General features: G+C 35.0%; 1 protein-coding gene across 3 annotated transcripts in view; it reads left to right on the top strand.

The window, feature by feature from the left end:
• Positions 1-13250, top strand: part of MINDY3 (MINDY lysine 48 deubiquitinase 3) — a 397126-nt gene that overhangs the window by 318273 nt on the left and 65603 nt on the right. For all 3 annotated transcript variants that reach the window (XM_039877468.1, XM_039877469.1, XM_039877470.1), the window contains one exon: positions 9580-9659. In XM_039877468.1, the coding sequence (XP_039733402.1) occupies positions 9580-9659 (80 nt within the window). The remainder of the gene's footprint in view (positions 1-9579; positions 9660-13250) is intronic.

Genomic DNA, 13250 nt, shown 5'->3' with positions numbered 1-13250 from the left:
TTTTTTTTTTTTTTTTTTTTTGCTTTTTTGCTTTTCAGAGAGTGTACTTATATTGTGGATTTGTAATTCTTCAAGGTCTGAAATTGATCGAGATTTGAGGGCAACCAAATATGTATTTTTCAGTTATCACCTCTGAATCAGAAGGATGTTGTTGTTGGTTTTGCTTTGTTAACCACTGTATTCATTTATTCATTCTTAGAGGCTGAAAGCATCACTAAAGATTGCTGTGGCAGTCATTTGGGATTATGGGACTAGGCAGAAGACACTGCTTTGCTGCATTTGCCATACTGCATTCATAATGTGACATTAACTTTGGTTTTATTTCATAGTCTGTAACTGCTTTGAATTGGTAGCTGTGATGTTATTAGTCTTTTGGAAGCAAGTTACAGGTATAAAATGTTTGGGGTAAATATTTATAAAATTATGTTTAAGGATATTCCATTTATAAAACTATATTGATTGGTGATGTTAAATTCTTTTGATATGTTAAAACAATAAGCTGCATGAATTTCCACAGCATGTAATTGGTTTTTTTTCTCTAATTGATTTGGCAGTTTTCAATACTATGTTAAATAGTATGCCTCAGGAGTGACACGTTGTTTTTTAAATTTCATTTGGCAGTCATAGATAATATCTTCTGAAAATCTTTTTTCTTAAAAAAGTAATGGTTTTTTGCCCGTTTTTATTTTAAATGCAATAAGTCATGTAATTTCAAGGTTTGAAGTTGTTGTTTTTTTTTAACTTGGAAATTCTCTACTTGGTCTGCTTTCCTCCTGCTCAGCTGCCTATAATAATTTTTAAAGAAAAGCATGTTTTCTAACTCCTTTTCACAAGCATCATTTATTCTCCACTCCCTCCTTCTCACACACAACAGTGTGCCGGGCCTCTGCAGCTTAGACATGGTACGGCGGAAGGGAAAGACAGACAATAAACATAATGTAGCATAAAGGAAGTATATGTAATCATTAGAAGATAAAGAAATAAGGAATAATGGGATGGGATCGTCTCAGTAGGTTCCTTTGAAGATGAGGTTTGAGCAAACACTTGAAGTAACTGAGTTAGTCATGCAGATAACTGAAGAAAAAATGTTCCAGGCAGAGAGAATGGCCGTCTTGAATAGAGAACACGCATGGCTTTTTGTTCAAGGAACAGGAAGAAAGTTAGTTTGGCTGGAAAAGAAATGAAAGGAGAGAGTAATAAAGAATGAGGTAAGAAATAATATGGCCCAAATTATAGAAGGTTTTATAGGCCATTGTAAGGACATCGATGCTTTTATTCTGACTGCAATGAGAGGTCATTGGAAGGCTTGGAGCAAAGAAGAGATACAGCAGAAATTTTTAAAAGATTCATCCGATTACTGTTTTTGAGGTTAGACTAGTGAATTGAGTGATAAACAAGATCAAATGAGAGACAGTTGCAGTAAGCCGGGAATGTTGGCCCAAGCTGGTAGCAGTGGAGATGGTAGGAAGTGGTCAGATGGACCACATCCCAGCAGAACCAAAAAAAAAAGGTCTTCCGTTCTAACAGAAGCAAGTAGTGAGCGTATTATAAATGACAGCATTTTGGCTTATTGGGAATTTGTTTTCTTTTATGTATTGATCGTGTAGCTCAGTGTTTGGCAGACTTTTTCTGTACAGGCCATGGCCTTTATTTAGTCTCTGTCTCAATACTCATCTCTGCCATTGCAGCAAAAGCGGCCCTAGATAATGTGGGTGTGGCTATATTCCAAAACCGCATTTGGACAAACGGGCCAACCCCTGATCTAGATTATAAACTCTGAGAAGCCATTTTTGTTTTTTTTCCTTTTTTAGCCCTCTTTCTCCAAGCTTTAAGTTATTTTATGGTTTCATATAAAAATTAGCCAGGAAAGGAGAAATCCAATTTTGCTATTTATAACAGTTCAATTTTGGGGGTTGGAGAGGTAGGAGCTGTAGTTGGTTGAAATTAGGGTTTTGGACTTTCAGTATAGGACAGTTTTTGTTACATAAAATGAAAAAATGACATTTAACCTATAACTTAAGAAAAGTTAAGGATCAGTTAAAATGTAAGTATAAAATGTATGCATTTAGGAGTTAATACATTTGCATTAAAGTTCAAAAGTATATTTGGATTTTTATTATAACATGACTTAGCATTTTACAAAAGTAGTAAAATGGCACACAAGTATGGTTAATTTTTCTTCCAAAGTGAGGATAAGTTAATATTGTGGATCATCATTTCAGAGGTTTTTGTTGTTGAAAACCTTTTATTCCTCTCAAGTGTATTTTCCTTTCTACAGCATACCTAAATTATAATTCACCTAAAATCCAATGTTTTAAACTCACAGTTCATAAGTTTATATGACAAAGTTAATTTCTTAGTATTTTGAATATTTCTTTTAGTTCAAAGTATCTATCATAATATCTTACGTTTATATTATACTTTCCAGTTTTCAAAAATCTTAATCCTTGCAACAACCCTGAGATATAGCAAAGGATCTATCATTTTTATAGATGAGGAAACTAAGGCCCAGTGAAACTGTGACTCAACCACTGTCATCTAATTTGTAACGACAAACCAAGTCTTTCTGTGGTCTTTTGTTTACATAGAAGACTAGAATTATAGAGGCAATAGTTGTCAAACTGGTTTGAATAATGTATTTGTGCATAGTAAGTCATATAAAAATAAAATACTGGAAGATTCAAAGAAGCTCATGGCTTAGGTTTAAATTAGTTATGAGTTATAAGACTAACAAAGACTTCTGTGTTTATAGTACTATGGAAGGAGACACAAAATCTTATGTTTAGTATCTGATACATTAGATGGTGTTCAGATCTAATCAGAATAAAACAGCCATTTTATAAGTTAATTCCTTTTAAAACTAGGAAATAATTTGATAAGAGAACATATGACAAGGAAAGTAACTTTATGGCTTTAAAAATTCAAATTCAAGTGAAACCTTATTATAAAAGGAGAAACCTACTTAGCATAGTCCTGTTTTAGGATAGAATACTTAATTTTCATTTAGCTGACTTTATTTCCTTTTAAGCTCTGGTAGCCTTTGTTCATTATCAGTGAACACATTCCAACATAGTGTAATTAAACAGAATTTGGCTTAAAGAAGAACTGCCTAGAATTATCTCCATGGGGGTTTTTATATCTAAAGTACAAAGCACCTCACTATAATGCATTTCAGACTATAAATCTCACCCATGGTTCTTGAAAATCGCATTACATTATTAGGAATTTTAAGGAAGGCAAGAATCCATTACTGATTTATATTTCTTACCCCAAAAGTTTGATAGAGCCTAGTTTCACCTCTGCACTTGGCCCCAACACCAGGGACCCTTTCTTTATCCCCAGGAGGGTGAGAGCTAGACAAAGAGTGGAGGCCTTCTGGCTTCACCTCTTGTTCCTATGTTGGACCTCCGGTTTGGTTGTCTTAATGTGATAACCAGCGCCCTTAGTTCTCCTTATTAAATTTATCCCATCCACCTTGCCTTTTTCCAGTCTTCCTTTTAGCGTGTCATCTACTCTTCTTCTCCCAGGCTACTGCATATTGCTGGAGAAAACTGTGACCAACATCAATACAAATGTAGTCATTAAACCTTAGCCAAGCCCTCAGTGTTTTCTCTTAGTTCTTTATCTTTGCCAGCTTTTATATTTTTCAAAACTAAAATTCTCAGTTCTCTACCTCTTTCATTCCTCACTCTCAGTGAGTAACCTCTTCTCACTTCCTCTTTGCCTAAACACGTCACTTAGAAGCCTGCTAAGAGTTACTTCTCCTAGACCAGTAGATCTCAAGTTTTTTGAACTCAAGGCCCTATTAGACTCTTAAAAATTAAGGACGTCACTATGAAAAAAAAAAAAATTACTGCGACCCGTGGCATCGTTTCACATTTTTGCAAATTTCTCTTTAATGTCTAGCTCATCAGAAGATAACCGGATTCTCACACTTGCCTCTTTCTCCGTTCAGTCTGTTGCAATATGTTGATTCAGTTGAAGCGTATGCAGAAATCCAGCCTCACACAGATATGTAATTGGTAAAGTAGGGGCATCGTAATAGCCTTTTCAGATAATTATGGATGTTCTTTGTTGATACCACACCAAAACTCGACAAGTGCTCATTTCTTAGCGGTTAGCTGCAATACAGAATCCAAAGCCGTATCAATAATTTTTCATACTTTGCCGAATTGAAATCTATTGATTGGTCTTGTACTTTGAATGGATCTTTTACCCGTGAATTAATTTCTCACAGCACACATCGGTCATTTGGAGGTTACTGGTCCACCGGTTTATGAAGGTCTTTCAAATGTTAATACATTTCATTATACAATATCAAAAGTCACAGTAATACCAAGCGAAAAGGTCAGTGTCTTACTATTACTTATAACCACTGACCTCATCAGAAAAATATATAAGCATTGAGAAGCTGTCAACCTCACAGTGGTGGACACAAATTTTCTAAAATTTTAGTTATTGCTTGAAAGCTTGAAATTTTATGACTGGCAAAAATACTGTCATTTTCTATGAAGCATCAGGCTTACTTCGTTCATTTCTGAAAAACTGTCTGACAAATACCGAAGTCTCAGTAATCATAGTTTGTCAGTGTAGCTGTTGAAAGTAAAAATAGTGCTCCACAAAAAAAAGCAGTTAGTTCAGCTCGCAATTCAGAAAATGACTCATGTGCTTTTCTTTGAGACAGCTATCAATCATGATACTTTAGTATGTAGCAGAAGTGCTTCATGGGTAGTTTCATTTTGTCACACAGATTATTTTTTAAAAGGACATTGTATTTAAGGTCAAGATTTAACAAAATTAGTAGTTTTTACTGCAACAGTAAGGGCATTTTTTTTAAATTGACTTTTTTTGTGCGTTTGAGAGCATATGGTGACTAGTGCAGTGACCACTAGCACAGCTCGATGTCACTGTCTTGACGTGTGCTCAGGCACCAGCAGTTTAACCCAGTATTGATTTATGCCATCACTGAGAACGTCCACGCAGTGAAAAGGGCAGTGTCTTCGTATTATTATGAAAAGGAATGAGGTTAACCTCTAACAAGCCCCTGAAAGGGTCTGTAGGACTTCTGGGGCTCTGTAGACCCCACTTCATCCAGTCCCAGCACCACCAAACTACACTTCCTCAGCTGTTTCAGGAAGTGGAGTCCCCAAACTTCTTTTTCATGGAATCTCTCTCTCTCTCTCTTTTTTTTTAAAGTCATGTCCTTCAGGATATAAAAATAATAATTCTTTATTCAACTACCCTTCACTCTATCATCCTTTTTCAAACCTTTACTTGTTTAATAGTTTGCATTTGCTTGTATTCTGAATCACACCTCAACCCTTGAAAATACAGCTACTCTCCCCAGCACTCTAAATTTATTTTTTTAGTATTCCCAGAGACATGCTTTATCCAATATTTTATTTTTTTTTAACTCTGCTCAGCAGCATATGTAACAAGTGACTAGTCTTTGCTTCCTGATTTTTCCTTTCTAGGACTTAGTGTAGCTTTTTGTTACCTTTGTAATTGTTGTAAGTCTCCTTTGCTGACTCACCCTCTGCTCACTCTTAAATGTTCCCAACTTCATTATCTTTGTTCTACATGTTCTCATTCACTTTGACTGCCACATTGTTTAGGATGATTCAAGTTACTGTCTCCAATCCCAACCCCTACGCTAAGTTCCAGACCTATATTTCCCACTTGGTCTGAATGATGCCAAATGGTTGTCTAACATTTTTGAGACTGAATTTGGCATTTCCAGAAACAGTGTCTTCCATTATCTTCCCTCCCAAAACTTCAAATATTTACTGAGCATTAGCTATATAACATACTAGGAAAACAATGCTCAGGGTAGCAGGCAAGATACCTGGAAGGCAAGAAATATAATAAACAAGTAAACAAACGATAATATAATTACAGAGTATGATAAGTGCTGGTTGTGGGGATGGTAGGAAAGATCTACTTAGATAGGTTTGTCAAGGAATCTCTCTCTGAAGAGTTAATGCCTAAACCGCACCCTCAAGAATGAGAAGGATTCAGCCACATGGAGAGAAAGAAAAAGAGCATTTCATGCAGAAGGAACAGCAGGCATCAAGGCCCCAGGTAAAGACCTTGGGATGTTCTAAGGGCCTAAGGTCTTAGAACTGTAGATGGTAAAGGTAAGAGCGAACTGAGGAAGGGTGAGATCATACAGTATATTTTAGGTTGTAAAATGTGGTTTGAGTTTTATTCTAATTGCACTGAGAAGCCATTGGTATGTTTTAAGCAGGCTGTGACAAAATCACATTTCCTTATCTAAAATATTTCTCTTGTAACTATGGTGACTAGATAAGGATTATGGGAGTATGGCGAGATGGAGGGGTCTGGTTGGAAACTTAACAGTCCTCTAGGTGCGAGATGAGGGTGGTTAGAACCTGAAGGTGGACTGGAGATGTGGTAGAAGTGGCCAGATCCTTGAACCAAGAGTACCTTACCTTAAGGTGTAGCCTAAAAGATAAGTTGGAGTGTTTTCAGACAAAACATTAGCACATGTTTTAAGCTGAGGGAACAACATGTTCATCGGGTAGAAGAAACCAGAGAAATACGGGCATTTGAGGGCTAAAAGAAGCTCAGCATACCTGGAGTCTAAAAAGGGAGAATGGCAAAGGGTGAGGTAGGAGGTGCAGGCAGGAGCCTGATCGTACAGGACTGTGTTAAGGCAGTTAGGCTTCGTCTGTGTCTGGCCTAATCTGGGCTCAGTTTGGGAATGATCTGATTATAACCGGAAACGGAAATCCTTAGGAGTAGATGAGTTACCCAGGGAGAGTGTGTAGAATGAAAAGAACATAGATTCTAAAGCCAAGACCTGAGGAACATTAATGTTTAAAAGGAGTCGATCAAAGAGATCAAGGAAAATTTGAGACAGGATGGACCACTAAAGCCAGTGGACAAAGGTTTTAAGTCAGTGGTCAGCATTTCATATGATTCTCTGAGAGATTAAAAAAGACTTGAGAAATCGTTTTTACTGGTTATTGATGAACCTGCGGTGAAAATGAGTTTGGTGTAGTCACAGGTTGAAAACCAGCTGAAGGTGGGTTGAGTGAATTGTGAGATAAGGAAGTTGGGACAGTGTCTATAGACAACTAGGTGTGCTTTGGAGTGGCAGTTGGAGTTTTTGATGGATTTTTTTTTATGGTGAAATTATTTTTTCATTAATACTTTACTTTTTTAGAGCAGGTTCACAGAAGAATTATGGGAAACGTACAGAGATTTCCTGCTCCCACACATGCATAATCTTCCCCATTATCAACATCTTCCATCACAGGATATTGTTAAAATTGATGAACCTTTATTGACACTTTATTATCACCCAGTGTTCATACTTTACATTATGGTTCACTCTGGGTGTGGTACATTTTATGGGTCTTGACAAATGTATGATGACATATCCGTCATTATGGTGTCATTGTATTTTCACTGCCTTAGAAAATCCTTTGTGCTCCACCTGTTTATCTCTCATCCCTCCCCGCTCCACCTGGCAACCATAGGTCTTACTGTCTCCATAGTCTTGCCTTTTCCAGAATGTCATATAGTTGGAATCATATAGTATGTAGCCTTTTCAGGTTGGTTTATTTTACCTAGTAATATGCATTTAAGATTCTTCTATGTCTTTTCATGGCTTGCAAGCTCATTTCTTTTTTAGTGCCAAATAATATTCCATTGTCTGGATATACCATAATTTATCCATTCACCTACTGAAAGACATCTTGGCTGCTTCCAAATTTTAGCATTTATGAATAGAGGTGCTATTAAAATCTATGTGTATTTTTTTGTTGTAGATGTAAGTTTCAACTCCTTTGGGCAAATACCAAGGAGTTTTTGGTGGACTCTTAAGGATGACTTTTTTTTTGTTTTTAAGTATGCAAGACACGTGTTTAAATACTATTTGAAAGAAGGAGGTTGAAAGGTAAAGAGAGAGGAGGCGGGATGGGATAGGATCCTCTGTGCTATTCTTACCTCACTTGCTATCACCTAGTATCTCAACCTAGAAACCGGTCAGCTCTAATTTGTTTTGTACCAAGCCTTTGGCCCACTTGCCAATATTCATCAGATCTTAATTTTTACCACATAAATGTTGTTCAGATATAGTTTCTCCTCTACACTAATCTTGCTTTTATTACGTTGGCTCTGTCTCTGTAGAGCTGTTGAATAGCCTCATCCCCACTCTGATCCTTTAAAAAAAAACAAATACAAAAAAACCCCAGTATGATTGTATTAGTACTTTAATTAGCACTCGTCATGGTGTGATCTTTCCCAGCATTAACCAGCTTCACCTCACATTTACTATCTCCCCCCATCTGCCATTCAGCTACGTTAAATTTCCCTCCCATCCATAAACTTGCCCTGTTTTACCAACCCTTTTTCCTTTAGTGAAAGTGTTTTCTTTACCTGAAAGTCTCTCTCTCACCCTTGCCTCTCTGGCAAATTCCTATTCTAGATCAGCCTTAAAGTCACCTGTTATGATTTGACTCGAGCAGAGTAAGCCATTCCTTCATGTATCACAACACTCTTTTCCTATTTCTGTCGTAACGTTCGTTTACTTTATGTTAGTAATTATTTGTTTGTATATCTGTCTTCACCTGGGCTGTTGGCTTCTCCAGACCAGGGACTCTGTCATTCACACATATATCCTAGGTGCTTGGTATAGTATCCGATGTTTGTTAAATATTTGTTGGATGAATGACTGAATTCATGAAACTGCATACTCCTAGTTTGTTGGGATTGGAAGTGATCATTTTGAAGATAAGTTACCATATATGTATGACCCTCCCCCTTGACCCTTAGGTAGTCAAATATAAGGTGACAGGAGATTTGACTTTGGGTGATAAACGCACAGTACAGTATACAGATGATGTATTATCGAATTGTACACTTGAAACCTATATAATTTTATTAACCAATGCCACTTCCGATAAATTTAATAATAAATAAATAAATAATTGTTCACTGAGGCCTAGAGAGGTGGATTGATTTCCTGAAGGTCATACAGTAGCCTAGTTCTCCTGGCTTCTGTCCCTGTGTTGCAGTGTGGCCGTGCTCTCTGCAGGAGCTTCTGTTAGCCGCTCTCAGTCAGTACTAGTTGATTAATATTTAAGTTAAGCTAGAGCCAATATGAGCACATCCACTGTGTAAGATGCCATTTAATTTTTAGCGAATAGACTGTGACTCAAAGATTGGAATGAAAAAAAGATACTCTATGGAAAGGGTCTTAAAAATTATGGTTGAATTCAGTAAATAGACTGTCTAGCCTTCACGTAAATTATTTAAAAGTCAGATTTGATGTGCTTTTTATTCAACTCCATACTTTATTCCCCCAGTCTACTTAATGGGGTCCCTCGGTGCAAAATTGTATCTGTGCGTGTACATGTTCATTTGGGAGGGATGCGTTCTATATTTTTCTCAAAGAGTTCCTTGATCCCCCAAAAAGTTAACCATTGCCCCTGACTTGAAGATATTTTGCTGTTATGATAAGTGATCATTTTCTAAGCAAAGTACATTAAAATTCTCTTAGTTGCTACCTGAATTACATTTTTAATCTTTGCTACTTGCTTTCATTTTTAGGGTTTGTGTTTAGTGAATCAGAGGGATCTGCATTAGAACAGTTTGAAGGTGGCCCCTGTGCTGTTATTGCACCTGTTCAGGTAACATAGACTACTTTACCGACTCCTTAGGAGATGTGTTCAAACATTTCATACTTTACTTTCTGTTTCTAATATATATGCTCTATGTAATCATGAGACATGATCAGTTACCTCTTAACTTTGTTTATGTAAATTGCTATAAATATCTAAAACGAAAACGAGTTCAGAACACGAACAGGTTACACAGCAATAGCCTTTGATTATCCTTATTTTCACGAAAACATAAGAGGTGTTCCAACTTTTAGAAAATTTAGAATTAATGATCATAACCTCTTAAATTGTAAATTAAGTTGGCAGTATATACTATTTTAGGCTATAGCTTTAGCCTTGAAAATAAAATTCGTAGCAACACATTTCAAGTAGATTTCAAAACACAAAAGATAGGGTTAATCTGAATATATGTCTTTGATTTTGAATCTTGATGTTGTTACATCGTTTGAATTTTAAAGGCTAATTTATAAACCATTACATTTTTAAAGCCAAAAATTGAGTTTTCAACTTACTGTTACACTTATAGTATCTGAACAGCAGGGTAACTTCAGAACTGTTATAAAAGAAGCTTAAATTTATTGTTTATGTTTTAATCAGCAGGTTTTGAGAATAAATATTTAATGTGATATTTATTATTTATTGGACATACAGAATACATTCCTAAACTGTTAGCTGCAAAGTGGATTTCTCTCTCAAACCTTATATTTCATACCCTTACATTATTAAAACTGTGTTCTCCAAAGGAGGAAAAAAATCTCTTTTCATGGTTGATTACAAAATATATCCTTTATAAGTCATTATTTTGGTTTTTCAAAGAGTTGATATATATTTTTTTGTATTAGTAGAATTAAAAAATAAGTAAAATTTGAATGTTTGAACTTTGCTTGGGAGTTACTGAATCTAAAGAATAAAATTGAATTATAAGTTAGTTATTAGAACTGTTATGTTGAGTAACTGAGGCAGATTCTGGTTGTTAGTAGGAATCAAATTCAAATCTGAACTCAAAGATTCCTTATCCTACCCATATGCAAATTAGATTATATTAACACTGTCTTTCTTGGGCCATTAATAGTACCCACGGGTCTTTACTGCAAGTCTCTGAATGTAATTAAATGCACGGTACGCCACAGCAGTTTTGTGTTTTATAAATTCATTATATTTCTAAAATGGTAGTTATTTTTGCAAACGGGCTTGCTGTGTAACAACGGATAATTGTAATGTTCAAAATCCTGATGTGTCTTTGAGGTAGTCATTTAGTTTTATAGTCACATAAATCTTCTCAATGATAGAGAAATTTTGTTTATATTACTATTTCAATATAAAAGTCAAAACTACTAAATCATTAAGAGTAATGAAGGGAAATGAGCAAGTCCAGATATTAAAACTTTGTAAACTATAAAAATTAGAACTTAACACTATTGTTAGAAGAATAACTATGTTGTGGAACCAACTAGATAATATAGTAGTAGACCATATTATATAAAGCAGTTTGCCAAAAATTTATCCCATAAAGAAAGAACTACAAATCAATGGTAGAATATTATTGGTAGAATAATATTGCAAATAAGTTTACTAAGGTCACTGATATGATTGGCAATTTGAGGGGAAAAAAGTGAATTTTGATAATTTCGTACCATATTCCAAATTTATTCTTGATAGTCAACCACAGAAAAACTAAAAATAATGTATTGTCAGTAGTCTAAGAGAAAGGATGAGTTCCAAGCCCAGAAAAATATTTGCAGTGAATATTAACAATAAATGGACAAATTGATTAGGAAAACACTAAGACCCCATAGGTGAAATGCACATGTATATGCCATCATAGCAAGTGGGATAGTGCTGGACAGCTAGAGTATCAAGGTGTTAAACCTCAACAGTAATCCAAGAAAGTACAAATAACAGCTGTAACTAGATGCTGCTGCTTACTCTTTCGAATCTAATAGAAAATAACCTCCTGCGCATGTAAGGACAGGGCAATGCTGGCACACTCTATCTATCACTATGAAGTACAAATTTGTACTTTGATTTTGGGAAGGAATTTTATATTATAATTGGACCCAGGCTAATACAGATTATTTGATACAATTAATTGTACTTCTATGAATCTTTCCTAGAGAAATAATCCTTAATATGAGAAATGTTATATTCAAGAAGCTTTGTATTTATAGTAGTAAAAAATTGCAAACAACCTAATGTACACTAATGATCTTTAAACATGAAATAATGTTTAAGTAAATTTTGATTAAGAGACATTAAGAGATTAAGAATTATAGTTATGAATTCTGTAGGAAAATAGAAAAACGAAAAATAATCACATCCCCATTATGCTTCTCACTTGTAATAAAATTTAAAGCAGGTATGAAATGACTAGAAGAAAGCATGTCAGACCGCTAAGAAGTTCTGTTAGTGGTTTAGTAATCGGTACCCCACTTCACTTTTCCCAAATTTTATAATGTTGTTATACTACTCATTTTTTATGGTCATTTTCATTTGGGAGAAAATTGGAAGCACTTGATTGTGCCATTTGTAGATTTTATTTCTATGAGAATATTATAGAGTATTACTTAGTTTCTTGTTAAAATTCTTTGAAATGATCGCCTATTAAGTGGCAGGTACTGTGCTAAGTGCATTACTTAGATTACCTCATATAATCCTCACTGCAACCTTTTAAAGCTTGTGCGATTATTATTTTTAGTTAGTAAAATAATAGAACCAGGATTCAGTCCTTCAGTCCTACCCTACTGCTTTCAAATACAGTAAGAATCACCACAGTAACCTCTTTTTCTTGAATCTACCCCCTAAAGATTCAGATACAATAGAGGAAGCATAAGAATCTGCATTTTAGATAAACAAGTCAGGTGATTTGTTTATCTAAAGGATGCAAATAGCCTTTGAACTACACTTTGAGACGGAAACACTATTACACTAGGATGCAAATAGCCTTTGAACTACACTTTGAGAAGGAAACACTATTACACTGAGCCACTTTCTGTCGGATTCCAGTGTAACACAGTTGACACTTACAGGAAGGTTAGAAATCAGTTTGTTTTTCTTTTAAACCTTATGGCTTTTTGCATTAAACCAGGAAGTTGGGAGTTCCTTTTAGTAACGTGATGGCCCTGGCAGTGTTACTGTATCACAGATCAGAGCTAATGGAGCAGAACCACTTTTTAGATGTATTTTCCCCCAAGGAATTGAAGAGACTTTTTAGATTTATTTTCCCCCAAGGAATTGAAGAGACTCTTTTTTGAGTCATTTCTTCTAGTTACCAGAAAATAAGTGTTATGAAAGAAGAATTTTATGGATCTAGAATTAAGTTTATAGTAGTATATTCCAAATAAATAAATATGCTCAGTTACTGTTGAACGTGAAGGGAAACCATTTGAAATTTTTATAGCTCTGTTCAAAAAATTAGAAAGGTAGTTCAAATTAGTTTTCTTCCTTTTTAAAATAAAAGAATAATATATGTTTAATAGTAAGGCATATATTGTTAAATTATACACCTGAAACTTACTGGATTTCATTAACCAATGTCACCATAATGAAAATAAATAGAAAGAAAAAAATGTTTATAATGCATGCTAATAATTATTGTTTTAA

The sequence above is a fragment of the Pteropus medius genome, unplaced genomic scaffold, assembly GCF_902729225.1.
Source record: "Pteropus medius unplaced genomic scaffold, Ma_sr-lr_union100, whole genome shotgun sequence".
Lineage (NCBI taxonomy): Eukaryota > Metazoa > Chordata > Mammalia > Chiroptera > Pteropodidae > Pteropus > Pteropus medius.
This window is presented reverse-complemented; position numbering and strand designations above follow the sequence as displayed.